Source organism: Myotis brandtii, unplaced genomic scaffold (assembly GCF_000412655.1).
Source record: "Myotis brandtii unplaced genomic scaffold, ASM41265v1 scaffold192, whole genome shotgun sequence".
Taxonomy (NCBI): domain Eukaryota; kingdom Metazoa; phylum Chordata; class Mammalia; order Chiroptera; family Vespertilionidae; genus Myotis; species Myotis brandtii.
In genome coordinates, this window is record NW_005357159.1 from 1,516,474 (window position 1) to 1,538,783 (window position 22,310).

General features: G+C 37.3%; 1 protein-coding gene across 2 annotated transcripts in view; it reads left to right on the top strand.

Moving 5' to 3' along the window:
• Positions 1 to 5,456: 5,456 nt before the first annotated feature.
• OTUD4 (OTU deubiquitinase 4) overlaps positions 5,457 to 22,310 on the top strand; it is a 42,677-nt gene continuing 25,823 nt past the window's right edge. Inside the window, exons 1-9 of one of the 2 annotated variants that reach the window (XM_005864868.2) lie at positions 5,457 to 5,566; positions 8,375 to 8,425; positions 11,813 to 11,859; positions 12,551 to 12,623; positions 14,570 to 14,651; positions 16,970 to 17,102; positions 20,252 to 20,309; positions 20,535 to 20,652; positions 20,745 to 20,809. In XM_005864868.2, coding sequence (XP_005864930.1) covers positions 5,519 to 5,566; positions 8,375 to 8,425; positions 11,813 to 11,859; positions 12,551 to 12,623; positions 14,570 to 14,651; positions 16,970 to 17,102; positions 20,252 to 20,309; positions 20,535 to 20,652; positions 20,745 to 20,809 — 675 coding nt within the window. In that variant the 5' untranslated portion in view covers positions 5,457 to 5,518. Of the gene's footprint in view, positions 5,567 to 8,374; positions 8,426 to 11,812; positions 11,860 to 12,550; positions 12,624 to 14,569; positions 14,652 to 16,969; positions 17,103 to 20,251; positions 20,310 to 20,534; positions 20,653 to 20,744; positions 20,810 to 22,310 lie in introns of those variants that run through there. The other variant, XM_014538515.1, reaches the window with a different exon arrangement.

The following is a 22,310-nucleotide window of genomic DNA, read 5'->3' on the forward strand; positions in this document are numbered from 1 at the left end:
GCCTGCAGCCGGGCTGCGCGTGGCCCCGCTGTCGTCACAGCCGCCCATTGTAACGCCGGAATGGGACGCTGTCCTGGGTCTGGACGCTGCAAATCGAAACTTAAAAACCCGCAGATGAACTGGGTGTCGCCCCTCCTGGGGAAGAGGTAGCGTCGTGGACCGCCTGCGAGGCCTGCCGAGAGCAAGGCATCGGTAGTGGATGGATGGCTGGGGACTCGGCGGAATGATTTTTTTCCATCCTGTTCCGCGTTCCCCTTCTCTCCGTTTCGTCGGCAGAGCGTCCTCACCCGCAGACCCGGTGTTTACCGGAGGCGGTGGTGCGGCCGACCTGACTCGGAGAACATTGCTTTTTCCGCGGCCGGACTTTGGCCTGCGGGGCGGTCCGGGCCGCCGTTGTCCACCTGGATCTGGAGGGGGAAATGGGCACGGAGGGAAAGCCAGCCTTTAAGAAATAGAGAATGTCTTAAAAGATTTGTCTCAGTAGTTCCCACACTTTTATTTTGCTTTGCAAGGCAGTGTAGGTATACTAAAATAATTTACTTTTTTTTTTTTAAAGTCTGTTTTGGTGTTGGTCATTAGGAAGGATGTTCCTGGTGCCTTAGGCCCTTCTTGACCGGATTTTCCCGTTAATGGTCAAAATCACATTCTCACACAGTTGCTTAGGAAGTTGTTTCTGATTTTTTTGGGGGGTAAGAGAGCCGGTTCCGCGTTATATAACACCGTGTGGTTGGTAGGTATGCAGCCACCAGAACCCATCCTATATTGAAAATATCTGCTAAAATAGTTGGATGAAAGTTTTCACGTTACTGCCCTGGCGTGTGTTTCATACCATCCACAGTTTGCTCTCCTTTGCTTAAGGGGATTCACTCCTCCCCTCCGTGGAGTTTTTAGGTTTCTGTTTCTCTCACCTTTTTTGAATGCTAAATAGCTTTCAAAAGTTCTCTTTGTGAAAAATGTTTTACTCTGTAGACCAGTCGATTCTAATTTTTTTTTCAACATCAAAAAAATGTAGGCCAGTCATTTATTTTACAAAGGCCCTCTCTTCACATCAGCAGCATGAAATCTTTTTTTAAAACGAGAAATTGGTTGAACTGGTACGCCCCTTTGTATTAGGTGTCATTGTCATTCAGGCGTTATTCTAAAAGCTTCCCAAATCAAGCTCTGTCTTTTCCAGTTCATTATTTTTCTCTAATTTTTAGAAATTTAGGATGTTCCAGTGTTGCTGTGGGATGTGTTCACACACACCCACCCCAGTCTTCACTATTAGTAGTAGGTACACAGTATGTCCCATTTATGAATTCTCCACATCTCCGTCTGTCCTGCTGCTTCTGTCTCAGCCTCCCTGAACGCCTCGGCACTCTGGAAGCAGAGGGGAGAGGTGAAAGTATATTATATATTCTGTTAGCTCCAGCAAGAGTTCGGTCCGGAAGAAGTAGAAACCAACAAAAGTGTGGCGTTTATTTGGAATTGGATTTCCAGATTTTGCTTTATATTGAAGCAGAAAGGTGTGCCTTATTTCAGTATTCCATGCCATAGATAATTGGTGAACTTGATTATACAGAAGCCTCTGTTTTGTAGTGGGATTTCTGTTTTTAAGTAGAAGGGGGCAAGAGCTAGTTGTACAAAGAACTCATTGCTAACATCAGATAGATTACAATGAGATACAATAAAATGTGTTAAGTTAGGCCTAAGGGAACATCCCCTCCATTTATGCGACTGGTAATTTTTAGTATACAGAGTTTCGGAAGCTTAATGCCATGAATTTTGGGAAAGCTCAGTTCTTTAGTAGACATGGGCTAAGCATGGAGCCTTTATGGCCAAAGGCAAAGTATGTGTGGGGGTGGGGCAAGGGAAGTAACACCAACCTCAGGCTGTCCTTTAAAAATATGTACAAAGGATTTATTTATTTTTGCCAACATTTTCTCTAGTATCAAAATAATTTATCGTTTCTAAGAAGGAGTCAGAGTAAGTAATCTAAATGGCAGTCATTGGGGGGAGTGGGGTAGAGACTTGAGTTAGGAATAGTCTTTCCCTCCAATTTACCTGATTTAGAGAGGCCCTTCCCTTTTTACACTTCTGGACTTGGGCCTGCAGGAGGCCTGACCTGAATCAGCTTTGTGGCCATGGAGCTAAAAATAGGGCACTCTTAGAGGACTTGCTAAAGCAATGTATCTCAGTCTTTCCCAGTGTTTATCATTATCTTGTCTCAAGTAAAGATAGAAAAGCCTCCTATTTTTAGCTTATTTCATCTATAATAATTTGCAAAGATATTTGTCATTTCAAATCTTCCTGAGTGTCCTTGAACTTGCACTATATTATACTTTTTAAACAGTTGTCATGTAACCTTGTTGCTTCTCTTGCAGTGCTTGGCTTTGAAAAGCACTAGCACCCAACACTTTATGGAAGTTGGCTTAGAGTTTGCTTCTGAGTAACAGGTTCAGATTTCATGTGCTAATAAAATCTTTATTAAAATGAGAAAAAACAGTATGCCTACCATTGTTTTTGATGGAAAATAAGCTTTATTCACGTATGTCTGCCACCTGTTGCTAGGTAAATTGCATTAAGACTAGCTTCACTTTGCTAACTGCAAGAAAGCCCTATCAAATGACACTACAATTTACTCAGACTAATAATACCTTGATTCATAATGGTGTCTGATTTAACTTATGTGAAGTGTCATTAACTATCATTTATTTATTGGCAAAAAAAAAATTGTGTGGTGTTTATTTTTATATATGGATAGTTCTTCTAGTGCAGGAAGCTAACAGTATGTAAAGATGCTTTTTAATAGTTCCCAGGACAGCATTGCAAAATAAGCTGCTATACTGAAAACAAACTAATTGCTCATCTCAGACAGTGCATCTTCAGTATATCTCAAAGTAAAGGGACATACTAGCTGTCCAGACAGTTGGGCCTCTGGTTCTGTGGTTCTCTGTTATCCAAAGAGACTTGTAAAATGTGCAGCTGAAGTGTCCCTTTTCCTGCTTACTGTGAGCATAAGGGAGAATCTCTCAATTGGAATTGTAACTTTTTAAGGTATAGTTGGCATACAATATTATATTAGTTTCAGGTGTACAAAATAGTCATTTGACATTTTTATACTTTATAGTATGATCACCCCACTAATCTAATCTGTCACCATGTAAAGTTACCACAATATTGCTGACTATATTCCCCTCTACCCCTTTCACCCAGTTCCCCATCTCTTTCCCTTCTGGAAACCATCCCTTTGGTCTTTATTTCTATGAGTCTGTTTTGTTTTGTTTGTTCATTTTTTTTTTTTTATTCCACATGTAAGTCAAACTACTATACAGTAGTCTTTCTTTGAGTTATTTTAGCATCAATACTCTTTAGGTGTCCATTCATGTTGTTACATATGGCAAGATTTTATTCTTTTTTATTGCTGCATAATATTCCATTGTATGTGTATGTATACACCCACATGTCATCTTTATCCATTCATCTATCTATGGATACCTTGCTTCCATATTTTGGCTATTGTAAATAATGCTGTGGTGAACATGGGGGTGCACATTTATACTAATAAAAGGGTAATATGCTAATTAGACCAGACATCTTCTAGACAGCCTTCTGGACAAAGCCACAGTGGCGGGGGCCGAGGCAGAGGCAGTTAGGGTCGACCAGGTGGCAGAGGAGAGCAGTTAGGAGCAATCAGGCAGGCAGGCAGGCAGGTGAGCGGTAAGGAGCTAGCGGTCCTTGATTGTGAGAGGGATGTCCGACTGCTGGTTTAGGCTCGATCCCAGTTGGACATCCCCTGAGGGATCCCGGATTGGAGAGGGTGCAGGCTGGGCAGAGGGACCCCCCCCCACCCCCGTGCACTAATTTTGTGCACCGGGCCTCTAGTATCTTTTTGAATTAGTGTTTTTGGTTTTTTTTGGATAAATACCCAGAAGGGTAATTTCTGGGTTATATGATACTTCTGGTTTTATTTTTTGAGGAGTCTCCTTACTGTTTTCCATAGTGACTGCACCAATTTGCAGTCTTACTAACAGTGCACCAGAGTTCTCTTTTCTCCACATCCTCACCAACACATGTTATTTGTTGACTTTTTGATAATAGCCAATCTGACTATTGTGAAGTGGTATGTCATTGTGGTTTTGATTTGCATTTCCCTGATGATTAGTGATGTTGAGCATCTTTTGATGTCTGTTGGCCATTTGTATGTCTTCTTTGGAAAAATCTTTTTTCATGTCCTCTGCCCATATTTTTTATTGGATTGTTTATTTTTTTATTATTGAGTTTTATGAGTTTCTTATGTATTTTGGATATCAATCCCTTATCAGATATATTGGAGCTGTAACTCCTAAAGATACTTTATAATAAATTTCAAGTGGCCTTCATAGTAGTTGAGAAGTGGTTATTTTAAATGTCAGTTGTTGTTTTTTTCCTCCACCTTGGTCCTATAGGGTACCAGGAATACCTTCTTTTGAGACACCTAGTAATAGAAAATAATTTTGATCTTAAGTGTGGAAGTTAAAGTATTGGAGGCTAGCCAAAGGGTTCCTATGCATTTATTTGATAATAGTTTGTTTGAAACCAAAGCTTTGGAATTTTAGTAAGAGACAAAAGGCCAATAAATTATCTTTTTGTTGAATTAGTAGCTTTACTGAAGAACACAGGCTACAGAGTGAGAGGGATTGGTTCATCTTTGTAGTGTGGCTTATTTCAGGTGGTGCTTTAAGATTTTGGGCAGCCTGGCCGGTGTGGTTCAATGGTTAGCATTTACCCATGAACTAGGAAGTCAGGGTTTGATTCCCCTTCAGGGCACATGCCCAGATTGTGGCTCGATCCCCAGCAGGGGGCATGCAGGAGGCAGCCAATCAATGATTCTTTCTCATCATTGATGTTTCTATTTCTCTCTCTTCCTTCCTCTCTGAAATCAATATAAATATATTTAAAAAATATTTTGGGCATAAGAGCAAGTTTCGAGGCTATTGGGATGACAGCACAGCAGTGTGTTTGCATCCTGTGTGCTGCTCACTTGGATGTTCTTTCAAGAGTCCTGTAAGAATGAGTACCTTAACTTTTCTGAAACCGCAGGGGACTTAAGTTTCTACATAAGGCAAGTAATTTAAAATGCATGGGGTGAATCTAAGCACTGCGCAGATTAGTTAGTTCTGCTTTGTGAAGAGCAAAGTTACAGTAGAGGGCTGACCAAGAGAGGAAAGTGTCTTAAGTTCACAAAGATTTTCTTAAAGGAATGATTTCAGTATTTCAGTGACCTAAAGGAGAAATGGAAGTAAACTCTTTGTAGAATGGCATCTGGTTTAAGAAGTACTACTGTTTGTATGTGTCATGCCATCCTTATGATTAGAGAGAGAAATGGGAATGAATAAAGGTCTAGAAATTATAGAAAGACAAATGGTGTGTCTGTTGGTTGAGTTTTTTTGGATATGTCTAGGTTGCAACTTAAACCTTATTTTAACAAAATGCTTAATAGTGTGTTGCTTTTTCTTTTTAGGTATTGCATTCTCAGTCTCGACATGTTGAAGTCAGAATGGCCTGTATTCACTATCTTCGAGAGAACAGAGAGAAATTTGAAGCGGTAATTTGTAATTTTAAACAAAATGGTATCTCGACTTGCATTTACAGTTCACCCTTTAGAAGTGGTCTAGTGGGAATTTCACAGGATGGAGCTTAATAGGGGGTTATGAAAATCCCCCTTATAAAAAAGAATTGCTTTATTGAGTTTAAATCCAATTATATTCTTTTGTGATAACTTTTATGCCATTTAGTGGTATTCATTTATTATTCTGGCATTTAGAAAGCTTCTGTGACAGATAAGACACAGCTATGAAGGATAGAGGGTGACTTGGATATGCAGGATCCATATGCAGGATCCTGGCATATTAAGAGTGAGTTTTGTCTGACATAGGGTAAATGGAGTATTGTGGTTAATAGAGTTTTCCGTGATTTGTAATCCCCTATGAATTAAAAAAAAATTCATACTAAGTCTTTTATTTTATCAGAAGGCATTTATATATTTTTAATTTTCAGGCTTCATCATTGTGAATCATATAAGAATACTATAATTATGTAAATATGGTTAATAGTTAATAGAATGTTGTAGAACACTTTACTGGAATTTTCTCAGTAGTATGTAGTAGGCTGTGAAATATGACAATCACCTATTTTCATTTTACATTGAAAGCCTTACAAGATTTGCTTAGAATTAAGTCATCTGACAACTCAATGGTATTCTCCCCTGTGGACTGCTAAAAGAACGTTGGTGTTTTGCAAATGACTCAATTCTGAGAGTTAATAGATAAATGGTTCTTAGTTTGGATATGCTGTTGGGTTGGTTTTCCTATATTCAAGCAAAATATTATTACTGGTAACATTTTTTTTGAGTGCTATTTTATCAGATGGACAATAATCCATTTCAGGAAGGAGAATTATCTACTTGATCAGGAGATATGAAAACTTGTCTTACAGAAAGAAAACTGGTAGTGAGGCTAGATAGAATATTAGGGTGTGGTGGAGAAGAGAAAGGTAAATGGAGTGGTCTTTAAGTATTTGAAGTTAGTCATTATTATTGACCCCAGAGGGTAAAACTCTCTTGACAGTAATGGAAATTACTAACACTGGTTGAGCACTTAATATGTGCCAGGCATTTTAAATGCTTTGCATATATTTATTTAACCCTTGCAATCTTTTGAGGTATTACCAGAAGTTGAAAGTTCTAAAGGGGTAAATTTCACTTTACCATTTCCGTTGGCCAAAATGGGAAAAGGCTGTCATGGGAAGGGGGCGGGGTGTTGTTCCTTGTGACTGAGGATGTTCAGTCAAAGCCTAGGTCAGTGATGGCGAACCTTTTGAGCTCGGCGTGTCAGCATTTTGAAAAACCCTAACTTAATTCTGGTGCTGTGTCACATATAGAAATTTTTTGATATTTGCAACCATAGTAAAACAAAGATTTATATTTTTGATATTTATTTTATATATTTAAATGCCATTTAACAAAGAAAAATCAACCAAAGAAATGAGTTCGCGTGTCACCTCTGACACGCGTGTCATAGGTTCGCCATCACTGGCCTTGGTGGATGCTTTTTGATTAGAAAGGAGAGTCTTGCAGAACACTGCTTGGGTCTCTTCCAACTTCAAATGGTTCTGTGGGGTTTTTAAGTCTATAAATAATCACCTAATATAGAACAGTAGCCTCTGATTGGTGGGATATTTAAAATAGATAGCTATTTTATTATAATATGTGTTGAAATCTTAAGATACTTTTTGGAAATTTGACAGTATACTGTCTATAAAATAATCTCAATCTTAAAAAAATCCATGGGCATTTAAAAGATTTTTATAGACTTGGTAGTGTACTTTAATGTTTTTAAGTGTATTGCTTTGCAAAATTGACTGGCCTGTAATTTAAATAAAATTGGATTTGATGTTTCAGATGGTGTTTTAGGGCTTTCTTGATTAAATTAGTATAATCACTATTAGAAAAACAAAAAATGTTATCACAGCTTTTTCTTTTTCTTTTCTTTTTTTTAAAGATTCGTTACTGATTTTTAGAGAGGAAGGGAGAGGGAGGGAGAGAGAGAGAGAGAGAGAGAAACATGTGCCATGACCAGGAATTAAACCTGCAATCTTTTGGTGCATGGGATGATGCCCAACCAGCTGAGCCACACCAGCCAGGGCTCACATAGCTTGAATAAACTTTTATTTTTATGTTAAGGTGACAATGAAGCAAAGTGTATTAGAAAAATCTTATTGAATTTTTTCAAAATATCTTTAGCATTATTAATTCTCATCTCTGACCTAAGGAACAGTGAATATTCATATCTGTATTAGTAAACTAATATGTCTTAGCTAATGTATCTGTCTTTGTTTATTCTCCTTTATATATTGGCCATTTTCAAATTAATCTTAAAATGCTGCTTTTATCATATCATTTCTCTGTTCATAATGTCTCTTGCAGTGACCTTGTATTGCCTTCTCTCCCTCTTCTGAAAGTCCTGTCTGGGCTCACAACTTTCTATAAACAGATGTCTAGTCTGAGTTCTCTCTCTCTCTGCTCTCCCCACGAAAGTGCCCTGTTCCTGCTGACCAGGTCACTCCTGTCTGCCCAACACAGTGTCCTCTCTGTTTCCACATGCCATATTGTCCCTGTGTCTGTCCACATCCTGTCCAGGAAACCTTTTCTGACAGTGTTTCCTTCTTTAAATTCTTTTTGTGTGTTTATGATCTTCACTTTCTGATTTGTATGTATTTTCATAGATTCTATATGTGTATATATATTTTACTGTTACTGAGGTATCCGAGGTTTATGTAAAAACTCAATAATTCACAGTAGAGAGTTTAACTGTTGCTTTGATGTATTCCTAATAGACTTTTTTTCCTTTTTCAGTTTATAGAAGGATCATTTGAAGAGTATTTAAAACGTTTGGAAAATCCACAGGTATGCAGTAATCTTTTATCTATTTTTTATATATAAGATTAATATTATAGTGTATGGAAGGGTTACAGTGAGTTACCCTTTTTCCTTCTAAACATTTTTTAGGTGCACATTTTACATAGCATTTAATTGGAAGACAGTTGGAGCTTTGTACTGTACTGTACACTAGATGTTGCCTAGGGACAGGGTCGTGGTATCTTTATCTTTGTTATAATGGCATGTGAATGTAGTATAAAAGAGCTAAAATAACACTGGTGATGACTTTCATGATGCTGTGTTGGTAGGTGTATGGGGATTGGTAACAGGGCAAGATTTGATTACTTCTTCAGGTATCTGAGAAGATAGGTTCTCTTATGGAGGTTTTATTTCCCATGATTAGCTTGAGAAGAAGGAAGAGTCTGTTGAGAGTAAAAGGTCAGCACTTCCCCACCAGGTCTCACTGCCACACTTCCTCAGTCATGTTGATGTTAAAATAAATTTTTTTCTGCTTACAAAACTCCTGTAAAAAATCCATATATCATGGAATGTCATGTAGATGTTCCATTATCTCCAGAGGTAATTACTGTCAATTTTAAAATGACATTAGCAAAGGATGAAGCTAAGGAGAGGAGTCAGGTAGGGAGGGAAGGGAATAATAACACAAGACCAGGGTGTTTGGTCAGCAACTGGTATCTCAGTTTGATTCCCTAACATTAGTTTGAGTGCTTGCTGTGGGCCAAGAATTGCCAGTCACCCTGGGGATGCAAAAGTGAGAAAGTACATATGCCATAAGAAGGGCAGGTATGATGCTATAGACCAGCGGTTCTCAACCTGTGGGTCGCGACCCCTTTGGGGGTCGAACAACCCTTTCACAGGGGTCGCCTAAGACCATCGGAAAACACATATATAATTACATATTGTTTTTGTGATTAATCACTATGCTTTAATTATGTTCAATTTGTAACAATGAAATTGGGGGTCACCACAACATGAGGAACTGTATTGAAGGGTTGCGGCATTAGGAAGGTTGAGAACCACTGCTATAGACATTCAGAGTTTTGTTTCTAGCTGGGGAGGCAAAGCAAGAGTTGGAGTTGGCATTTGAAGTCTGAATAGATTCTGAATGAGAAATGCCAGGGGTGAAGGGCAATTTCAGGTAGTGAAAATTGTGAGCAGTGCAGATTCAGAATGCAGTCTAGTTTTATGGAGCATGGAGCATTTGAAAGTAGGAGGTAATGAGAAATAAGTCAAAGGGCAAGCTCTGGGTCAGATCATGAGGAAGCCTTCAGTGCTAAGCTCACCAGGTTGGAGCTTATGCTTTAGACCAGCATATCTCAGTGTGAGTTACACACCATCTGCATCAGGATCACCTGAGGTAGTTGTACAGATGCAGGTTCCCTGTTCTTTATTACTGATCTGAATCAAAGTCTGTGCCTGGGGCCTGGGAAACTGGCATTGGGAAGCCTTGCAAGTTTTTTGGGGCAGGAAGTGAGTGAGTGTGTTTTGTTCACTACTGTGAACTAGAGAACAGTGCCTGACATTTATGTTGACTGAATGAATGGATGAAAGAATTTTGTATATAGGTTTTAAGGGAGATGAGATCAGAGGCAAGAAGACCAATTGCAGTGGTTTTAAGATATTTTTATTTTATTGATTTTTTTTTTTTTTTTTGGGGAGAGAGAGAGAGAGAGAGAGAGAGATTGATTGATTGATTTAAAATTGACCCTGGTTATAGAAAATGAGAAGATATTGTGATAGCCATTGTCTGCTTAACCAGACTACAGCAGAATTTATTCTGAAGATTAAATACTTTTAACATAGTACATTATTTGAGAGGTAGTATTTTGTTGATGAGTAGAATAATTTTCCATTTTTTAAAGTGATGTAACACATTTTGCATTAGGTGTTGCTTGTGTTTGTGATCTGAGGAATTTCGTTTACACTAGAGGGGTGTTGCTTGCAGCAGTTGATGAGAAGCCATGATTGTTAGGTAGAGACCTATTTTAAGAAAATCTATTTTAATATATGGCACACATTTCATTTTGAAAACCAGAACCAATTTTTAAGAGCTACTAAAATGAAAAGTCTCTGGGGAAAATATTATTATCCTCCTCTGTGTTCATTGTCTAAAATCTTTTTCTTACCTCAAATTTCTTTCAAGGAAAAGGTGGCAGCATTCATTTACCATAGCTCATTATTTTTAGTGACTATTGGTATTAAGTCTTTACTAATTTCACAAATAGTGTAGAATACATTCTTATGGTAAAATGTTTAATATAGAATGAAAATAAATCCTTTATTTTCCCGGTCTCCACTGTCAGTTTAGGATGTTATCCTTCCAGTCTCCTCTCAAGGAATGCATGCATACATATTATACACATAACTTTTTGTTTTATACAATAGGATTCTTTTACTATGACTTTTCATACTAGTCAGTGATTTTTTTTCCAAGTCACTGCATATGGGTATACCTCATTCTTTTTAATGATTGCATGTTCCATATATAGTGTGGGTAAAATGTGTGAGTTATTTAATTATTCCTTACCTATTAGTGGGATTTTGGGCTTTAACAAAATATTTTTAAAAACTATTAGAGATAGCTACAGTGAACATCCTTGTTTATGTTTGTGGACATAGGAAACGTTTCTGTAGGATAGGTTTATAGAAGTTGAATTGCTTTGTCTAAGAGTTTATGGACATATTCTAAGATTTTTATATATGCTGGCCATTTCCTTCTTAGAGACTTAAAGTGACTCCTTTAGGATTGTAGAATCTCTACCTCATTTGAAAAGGATTGCTGGGAGATTCTCTCTTTGTATCTTCAACATGTGCCAAGCTCTGTCCTGGGTGCTAGGTTAGAGGACAGAACCCTTGCATTCAACAAGTTCTCAACTTAGGGGTACCACTTCTTGGTCTTACCACACCACTAAGACCTGTCATTCCACTCCGTTACTAAGGATTTTTGCAACAGAGACTTAGGCTGCTTTTTAGTATATATAACATGCTTTATGTAAATGTTTTTATAATATTTATGATACTACTAATAACAAGCTTTCTGAGCTTTATATTGTATAAAGGTATGTATGAAGATGTTGTTTAAAGCAGCGATTTTCAACCTTTTTCATCTCCTGACACATAAACTACTCAAAATCTGCGGCACACCAAAAATATATTTTTTACTAATCTGACATAAAAAATAGGTATAATTTTGATTCATTTACACCTGATGGTTATTGTTGTCATTTTTTAATTTGACAGTCTAAGGGAAAAGAGGTCAGTGCCCCTGACTAAACAGTCAGGTATTGCATGTTTTAAAAATTCTTGTAGCACATTTGTTGAAAATCGCTGGTTTAGAAATATATTGTAAAAAAGTCTGAGACATTTAAGGGCCATTTTTTTTCTTTAATACAGGAATGGGTTGGACAGGTGGAAATAAGTGCCCTTTCTCTTATGTACAGGTAAGCACTAATAACATAATTCAACAAAAATAAAGTCAGTGGAAAATTAATATATTACATTATACTAAAATGGTTAAAATAGTGATTTTATTCTTGGTTGTGAAGCATCTTTTCTAAGTTTTTTTTTTATTGTATGAATTAGATTTTGACATTTAGATATGTCAATGTTTAGAAATTTTAATTTTCAAGATATTTTTGGAAAGGAGTACAGAAAATTTTCCAGACCTCTGAACGTTATCATTTATCAACCTTACAGAGAAATGATTTCCTACTTTCTCAAGGCCAGTAGCACTGAAGAGCCACTAGAACAGAGGCAAAACACCTCTGTCAGTTATCAATTTTACTACTATTGCCTAGTAGAGGAGCAGATGAACGCTTTATATTTTCTTTTCAAAATGTCTTTGTACATTTCCTCTTCACAACTTCTATGGTTTTGAGGTTTCCTTTAAGAATTATATATGAAGTCACACATATACAAGCTATATTTGAAATTTTATTTTTTTGAAAAGATGCTTTTATATAGGTATTTTACAACTTAGTATTCCATTACTATCTTATATTTACTGCTATATCTTCAGTGCCTAAACAAATCATTACTATGCATAAATGAGGCTTTTGAATGAATGAATGATATATCTCAATTTATAGGATATATTCCATCAGAAGTAATTTCTAAAAATGTTATTTTCAGGAAAGATTTTGTAATTTATCGGGAACCAAATGTTTCTCCTTCACAAGTAACTGAAAATAATTTTCCTGAAAAGGTAAGAATTTTTTCAGTGTTTTTAGAGCTTTAAGTGAAAGAACTACTCAGTTGCCACCTTGACCTCCTAAGCTATAATTTTAAAGTGGTTTTTGGAAATATTTGTGCATGAAGGCTGATACTGAGTTGATACAGTGTAATTCCTGTTAATCATCATTGAGCCATATTATTTCGTATTAGTTTTTCCTGACAATTCACCATGTTGAACCCTATCACTAGAGGAAAAAAAGTTGAGATACTAGTGTATATGATTAACTAGACTATTACTCTTTTGTGTCAATATAAACATTAAATAGTAAAATAACTTGTAAAAATAGGTTCTTCCATTGCATCCAGAAATACTTTGGTAATCGTGATATATTTCCCATTATAAAGATAATTTGCTGGCTAAGGTGCTATTTATTATCTGTTCAAAGCAGAAACAACTGGAAAAATACGTAGTCTAGAAAGGAAAAAACCCCAGCTGATTCATTATAAGAAAACTTTGTTTTAATTACTTGTTTTGGAGTCATCCAGGCCAGTTGAAGTATCTGTCACCAAGCTAATGGTGGTAAGGAGGAGGGCAATTGAGTGAAATACTACCTTAATAAGGGCTTAGGGGTTCCTAACGTGCTTGTCTCTGGATCTGGCCTTTTCCAGTACACTTACTAGAATATGATATAATCTAAATAAAATCAGTGTGCATTTCTCTTTGAAAAAGTAATTAACTATTTAGAAAGTACAGTTGATTTTTTTACCAACATGAGTTTGAACTACCTGAGTTCACTTATATGTGGATTTTTTTCAATGAATATATAGTCTGTCTTCTGCATCCCAAGGTGTCTGGATTCAATCAACAGCAGATTGAGAACAGTATTTTCTGATTTGAGGTTAGAGGTTGGGAATCTGCAGATGGGGAAGGCCAATTGTATGCATTGTTCTACACCAGTGGTTCTCAACCTTCCTAATGCCGCGACCCTTTAATACAGTTCCTCATGTTGTGGTGACCCCCAATTTCATTGTTACAAATTGAACATACTTAAAGCATAGTGATTAATCATAAAAACAATTTGTAATTATATATGTGTTTTCTGATGGTCTTAGGCGACCCCTGTGAAAGGGTTGTTCGACCCCCAAAGGGATCGTGACCCACAGGTTGAGAACCGCTGTTCTACTCCTTTTGATATAAGGGACTTGACTATTTGTGGATTATGGTATGGAGGTTTGTGTGTCCTGGAACCAGTACCCTGCAGATACCTAGGGAGGACTGTAGATAAGTTTTGGGGGATTCAGAAGTTATTTTTGGATTTTCGACTGCATAGGAGTTGGCACCTCTAACCCTCACATTGTTCAAGGGTTAACTGTACTTTAACTGTAAAGAAGCAGAAAAATTTTACTTTTGATTATGCCTCTTAGAGGTAAGTATTAATAAAACTTTGGAATATTTTCTTACGGTCTCTTACATCTTGTTCTTTAGTAGCTGAAATCATGCTGTTATTTTTTTATATATATGTATTTTTATTGATTTCAGATACTAAGGGAGAAGGGAGAGAGAGATAGAAACATCAATGATGAGACAGAATCATTGATTGGCTGCCTCCTGCACGCCCCCTACTGGGGATCGAACCCACAACCTGGGCATGTGCCCTTGACTAGAATCGAACCTGGGACCCTTCAGTCTGCAGGCCAACGCTCTATCCACTGAGCCAAACCTAGGGCAATGTATTTATATTTTATCCCATAAGAATTCCCCAAGTCATTAAGAACTTTTTGATTTAATAGCTGTGTAACATTTCTGCATGTGAATTTACCATAGTTGACTACATTGGAGCTTTAGATTGCTTCTAAAATATTCACTTTCTGTTTGAAAATTATTTACTAGTGATTGAGAGATATTGGAGATAATAAGTTGCTATGTAAATACCAAATATGAAGTGCTGAAAGGTGTCTTTTATTTTTCCCTTTCAGGTATTACTGTGTTTTTCAAATGGAAATCATTATGATATTGTCTATCCCATTAAGTATAAAGAGAGCTCTGCTATGTGTCAGTGTAAGTTTCACCCTTGTGTTTCTATAGGAAATTATATTCCTAAGATAGACAGTCTTAATGCACACAAGTCAGGGCAAATATACTCTGTTTTGTTGTATAAAAAGATATTTCTAAAAACCTTAGGTTACCAAAAATATTAATATTGTATTAAAAACTTCTTTCAATAGGAAAAAAGATCTAGTAGCTAGAGTTTGACTTATAAATACGAAGTTATTTATTTCCTGCAGTAATTAAGTTCAATAATAAGGATTTGTATGTGTTTTCAAAGCTGGGTAGTGTATGGCTTGAAAATTTACATGGCCGAGCAAATCAAACATTTGATTATATTTGGCTCTAGAGTAGGGTTTCTCAACCTTGACACTATTGACATTTTGGGCCAGGTAAATCTTGTTGTGGGGGCTGTTCTGTACATTGTAGGATATTTAGTAGTATACCTAGCATCTACTGTGTAGATCTCCCATTGTGACAACCAAAAATGTCACTAGATTTTGCCACATATTTCCTGGAAGGATACACTTCCTTCCCAATTGAGAATTACTGCTCTATTAGTTCCTTCCTTTGTCTGTTCTAAATGCACATCACTCATACAAAACAGTAGTGCTGGTCATACAACAGCTTTTTCCTCAGTTTTTTTTTTTTTGAAATTCCCACAGGAGGTTGAGAGAGTGAAAGGGAAGGAGGGAGAGAGAGAAAGAGAGAGAAACATTGATGTGAAAAAAACATTGATTGGTTGCCTCCCTCATGAGCCCTGACCTGGGCCTGGGATCGAAGCTGCAACCCAGGCACGTGCCCTTGACTGGGAATTGAACTCAAGATCCTTCTGTCTGCAGGCTGATGCTCTAACCACTGAGCACTCAGGCCAGGAGTCCCCTGTTCTTAAGCTAGTGGTGATCAGTAAAGATAATATGTAATGTAAATTTTTAAAATTAATTGATCTGTTTTGAGGTATGAAAGTCTAGCTGACTATCCTGGGCTGTGTCCTTTTTTTTCCAGCTAGTCAAAATCTGGACATGTCAGCTTTGGGAAGGATAGCTCATGGAGATTCCTTTCCTATATTTCTCAGTGCCTGTGGGTTGGATGATATAAGGTGTAGAAGAAAGATGGTTTGCTAGAAGGAAGTCTCTTAGGAAACTTATTGTTGATGAATTCTTAGTGTACTCTTGTTTCCATAAGAATCACTGTAGTAAAACCAATTGAGAATATTTGGTAATATATATTTCCATGTTTTCTGTGTGTGTTTTTTTAAGTAAAACGTTGTCTAAATATGCTTCTTCATTGGCTGCTGAGAATACATTTAAAATATTTTTATTTCAGAGAGAAAGAGAAAGGGAGAGAGAGATGGAAACATCAATGATGAGAAAGAATCATTGATTGGCTGCCTCCTGCACACCTCCTATTGGGAATCGAGCCCATAACCCAGGCATGTGCCCTGATTTGGAATCGAACCGTAGTTCAGTCATAGGTTCATAGGTTGATGCTCAATCCCTGAGCCATATTGGCTGGGCTGAGAATACATTTTATAACAGTCTCTTTTTAGTCCCTTATGGAAAGTTATCTTCTTCCTAGCAGTCTTTTTTTTTTTTTTTTTAATTTTTTGTTGTTTTCTTTATTAATCCTCACCTGAGGATATTTTTCCATTGATTTTTAGAGAGAGTGGAAGGAAGGGGGAGACACAGAGAGAAACATTGATGTGAAAGAGACACATCAATTGGTTGCCTTCCACACGGTCCCCACTCCCCAACTGGGTCTGGGGATCGAGCCTGCAACCCAGGTATGTACATGCCCTTGACCGGAATCAAACCCAGGACCCTTTAGTCCATGGGCCGATGCTCTTTCCACTGAGCCAAACTGGCTAGGGCAAGCAGTCTTAATGTTTCTTAATGTTTTCTATCCAAGCCTCTTAAGGTTGGGGATGTTGTATGCCATCTATAATTCTCAGTTTCCTCATCTGTACAATTAGAATAATTATACCACTGTGCTGGGATTAAATATGCAGATAATGTAAAGGCTTAACACATGAAGTGTAATAATTGCTCAATATGCATGTTTATCTTTTATTGTCATAATACTTGTTTCAAAGTTGTGATACCTTTTTGTGTTGATATTTTTAAAAATGACAGTTATCTTATGTAATGATTTTAAACTAATTACACACAAATTCCGGTTGCTCTTTATGTAGGCAACTTTCTGATTAAATTTGACCATAGATGTTGCAGGTGTCTAGTTATGATTTTAGAAGCCTGGGCAGTAGATACTCAATTTTATGTTAGAACATAAAATTAGTTAATGTTGCAGAACATATCTCTTGTTAATTGCAGCTCTCCTTTATGAATTACTGTATGAGAAGGTATTTAAAACTGATGTTAGTAAAATCTTGATGGGACTCAACACTGCTGAAGTAGCTGGTGAAAGCCACAGTGAAATATCAGATTCAGAGGATGATAGTTGCAGGTAAGAATGAATTTAAATTCCAAGATATCTTTATAGTGCCGTACAAAGAAACAGTTCAGTAAATGATTCTGCAAGGAGTTCCCTGAAATTGAAATATTACGGTATTCCTAAAATATACCAATCTGCCGTAGAAGGTTCTTTGTCTCTGCCACTAATTTTACCTCATTTCTACTAAGGAACTGTTACTTTTAAAAACTTGTTTTGGGTTGGAAAGCATCTAATTCTATGTAATCTGGATGTGTATATATGGAATAGATTTGGTCTACCTATATCTGTGGTATAAAATTTTAAGGTTAAGCTGTCAATTGTTTAAGGATTCAATGCTAAAAGAATGGCCATTTTGATTTCCTTGACTTTCTTTTATTGTTTTCTTAAATAATGCCACCTCTTTTTCTTTTTAGATAATAAAAATCCCAAATTAGGGTATAGTGTGAGAACAGCTCTGGATAATGCTTCTGTTTAGGTTGTGAATAAGCACTTTTTAACTTTGAGTCTATGATAGTTATTTCCCCCCACACAGGACGTATAAACTAGTGGATAAGAGCTTGGGCTGTATACTTCCAAACCTGGTTTCAATACTGGCTTCCTGCCAACTTACTAGACTTGGGGAAAATTACTTAAATTCACTAAGAAGCCTCAATTCTGCATCTGTAAAATGAGATATATTAGTAGTTCCTCAAAGGGCAGAATCCTCCTATATAATAAAAGCCTAATATGCAAATAGACCGAATGGCAGAATGACCGGTTGCTATTATGTGCACTGACCACCAGGGGGCAGATGCTTAACGCAGAAGCTGCCTGCAGGCCCTAGGCCAGCCAAGGTGGGTGCCAGCGGGGTCCCCTAATTGCCCCGCCAGTCGCCCCACAGTCGCCCTGATCACCAACCAGGCCTAGGGACCCTACCTATGCACGAATTTCGTGCATTGGGCCTCCAGTTTATAATAATTAAATGAGATAACACATAAAGTGCATAAGCTAGTTCCTAAATATAGTGTCCAACATATTAGTTTTTATCAATAATATGAATACTAGAGACCCAGTGCACAAAATTCGTGCATGAGTAGGGTCCCTAGGTCAGGCCGACGATCAGGGCCAATATGTGGGTCGACCGGCGGGTGGGGCGATCGGGGGGGCCCCACTGGCACCTGCCTTGGCTGGCCTGGGGCCTACAGGCTGGAGGCAGCTCTGACCAGGGGCAGCTCCTGCGTTGAGCATCTGGCCTCTGGTGGTCAGTGCACGTCAAAGCGACTGGTCATTCCGCCGTTCGGTTGATTTGCATATTAGGGATTTATTATATACGATATTTTATAGCAACTAATCATATTCCAATCCTAATGAAGTTAAACTATTATTGCTGTTGTATCTTAAATAGGAAAGTCTCCTACTTGGTGTTACATACTGTGAAACTAGAGAAAGAAATGAAAATTGATATCTAATTCTTTATTAAGTACTTAATTATCTCTTTATCTGTAATTCAAGGCATTTCTTAAATTTTTCTGATTCTGATTGAAAAATTGTCTACCATTTCTTTATAAGAAAGAAATGAACAGTTAGGTTCGAATCTGGGATTGCCTTTATAAGTTTAATGCTAGAATGGACTAACTTTGCATAGGTAAAAATTTTACTCCATGGTCTTCTCCAGCACCACTCTGATTAAGACATGTCATTGAACATAGGAGAAAGTTAATTAGGGAAGGTGTGCTCATTATAATGCTGTTTTTCTTTTTATACTTTACTATTGTAGCTCTTGGAACATGGGAGCCTTTCTCGTTAACTTTTTGCATTATTACAGATTTCTTGTGTCATATCTGGCTTAGGGAAGACAAGGCTTCAAGTAGGGAAGAATGCTATATAATCATGGCACAATAGCTAGGCATAGTGTGATAGCAAGGAGGAAAGACTAGGGATGTTATACACTTGTGCCTGGATTCTTTTCGCATTCACAGTGCTGAAGTACTGGAAATTATGGGTGCTTTTTTAAAATCTAGACACTAGCTACTTGGAGTCTCTTAAAGATTGCTGCATTTAAGGGTACAGACTTGGGAAATTGTCCCAAAGACTAGAAATTGATTTATGAAGGAGTGTTGGACAGAGGAGTATGGGTGGCTCCTCACCTCATCTCCCACTCTACTTGCCATCACTCTGTTTCAGCCTTGCCAGCCCTTGTCCTGTCCACACCAGGGTCTTTGCACTTGATTTCTGTTTTTTTCTGCCTGGAATACTGAATAGACATATGGTTTGCTATCTCGTTACCTTTAATTACTTATTCAAAAAGCCATCTCAACAAGTTCTTTCCTCATCCCACTTTTTATTATTTGAGCCTATGGCTCAACACTATATTTTTTTCCTAACATCCCCAATAGCACTTATTAGCATTAGCATACTGAATATGGTTTGCATTCATTATCACTAGATTGTACATCTTTTTGTAGTGGAATATTTTGTTTAATGGATCATCATCTATGTATTCAAAGGAAATTTTTCTACAGTGAATGTTTTATAAACCCAATTATTCTACTTACCTGAATTTCAGTTTATTTCTGTTTGTTTTATTGAGCCAGTAAGAACTACTGATAAAAGTCTTTGAATTATATTTCATAAGTCACACACACATACACACACACACACAAACACACACACACACACGCACACTTTATTTTTTGTATATTTTTTAATCCTCACCCAAGGATATTTTTTCATTGATTTTAGAGAGAGTGGAAGGGAAGGGGAGAGACAGAGAGAGAAACATCCATTTGAGAGAGACACATAGATAGGTTGCCTTCCGTGTGCGCCCTCACCAGGGCCAGGGCTCAAGCCTGTAACCAAGATACGTGCCCTTGACTGGAATTGAACCCAGGACCCTTTAGTCCAGCAGTCGCCAACCAGTGGTCTGGGGACCGCTGGTGGTCTGTGAGGTCCAAAAGGTTGGCTACCGCTGTTTTAGTCCACAGGCTGACGTTCTATCCACTGAGCCAAACTGGTCAGTGCCACTTGTACACTTTATTAAAATTTGTAAAGGCTCATTGGAAGATAGCTTTGACTTTGTGGAATATAACTCTGACTTCTGATATTTTTATGTGAAGTTAGAATAAATTAATTGCATGTGAACACATTTTGTACTAATTATGGTTATGTTTTTTCCTTTATAGGAGAAAAACTACCACCGCTAATGATGTAAATGGATTTAAAGCTCTGTCAAGTGATCAGGTATTTTTTTCTAAAGGTCTTAACTTGTTCTTCAATATAAGAGCTTATAAAAGTGTAGTCTTAATATTTTTAATCTTTTCTGGTACATTTTCAATAGAGTCAGGCGTATCTACTAGTACATTTTTCAGCAACTTAGTAATTTTTGAAGTTTTCTTTTGATTTTATTCTTATACATATGTCAAACAAAAATGTTTTATTTTTTTAATCCTGACTTTGTTTGTTTAGCACCTGAAAAACAATGGGAACTCCCAAAGCCTTCCTTTGTCTAGAAAGGTTCTTAAGTCACTCAATCCAGCGGTTTATAGAAATGTGGAATATGAAATTTGGCTCAAGTCTAAACAAGGTGAGTTTAAAAATCTGCATTTTCCATAAATTTGTTTTGTGGCACTTGAAAATAATTAAGTCAACTTGATATTATTCTGATATTATTTACAGCTCAACAGAAACGTGATTATTCCATTGCTGCTGGCTTGCAGTATGAAGTTGGGGATAAATGCCAAGTAAGTGATTATATAGAAGAAAAGATCTTACCTGACATCTTATAATAGGAACCAAGTAAACAGATAAGTTTGAATGTGTTGTTAATTTGGAATTTTAGAATATATTTTTTCATGTATACATTTTCATGGTTTTAAATATTTAGCATTTTGATTCATTTGAATACATTACCAAAATTGTATGTATCTAAAACCATGGCATCCTGTCACATGATCTTTAAAAAAATAATCTAATTTTTGATATTGCTTGCTTCAAAGAAGTTACAGTAACATTTTAGGTTTTTAGATATTTTCATTACAGTTGGCAAATATTTTATAATTTGTTCAAGCTTGATATTATAGGTCAGTTTGTTTTGCTTATAAGAGTTATCCTGGAAAATTGAGAGGTACATAATGTTTTTCTAAAAAAAAAACCATATATCTTTTTATTGATTTCAGAGAGGAAGGGAGAGGGAGAGAGAGAGAGAAACATCAATGATGAGAGAGAATCATTGATTGGCTGCCTCCTGTACGCCCCAATCTGGGGAGATTGAGCCCGAAACCTAGGCATGTACCCTGACTGGGAATCAAACCATGATCTCCTGGTTCATAGGTTGATGCTCTCACTGAGCCAAGCCAGCCAGGTGGTACATAATGTTTTTGGTTGAATTAAGAAAGTAAAGTGGACTGACAATAAGAAGAGATTTTCATTTACTTTGAATAAACTATTGCTCTGGATTTAAGTAGCAGATTATTAAAGGGGAAAGTTGGATTAGATCAGTTTATTTTTGCTTAATCCTCACCGGAGGATATTTTTTCCCTTGTTTTTTAGAGAGAGCTTAGAAGGGAGGGAAGAGGGGAGAAAGAGAGGGAGAGACAGACACACATCAATGTGAGAAAGACACATCGATTGCTTCCGGAACGTGCCCTGACGGAGTGGGGAGTGAACCTGCAAACCAGGTACATGCCCTTGACTGAGAATCGAATCCGAGACCCTTTGGTGTGCAGGGCGATGCTCTAACCCAGCGGTTCTCAACCTGTGGGTCGAGACCCCTTTGGGGGTTGAACGACCCTTTCACAGGAGTCGCCTAGACCATCAGAAAACACGTATATAATTACATATTGTTTTTGTAATTAATCACTATGCTTTAATTATGTTCAATTTGTAACAATGAAAATACATCCTGCATATCAGATATTTACATTACGATTCATAACAGTAGCAAAATTAGTTATGAAGTAGCAACGAAAATAATTTTATGGTTGCGAGTCACCACAACATGAGGAACTGTATTAAAGGGTCGAGGCATTAGGAAGGTTGAGAAACACCGGCCAGGACACATCAGTGTTTCTTAACTTGGAGTGTTTTTGCACCCCCCCTCCCTGCTGAGCAATGTCTGCAGACATTTTTTTGTTTCCTAACTGGGAAGATGCTACTCACATCTAGTGGGTAAAGGCCAGGGATGCTACCAAATATCCTACAGTGTACAGGACACCCTTTCTCACTCCCCATGGCAAAGAATTA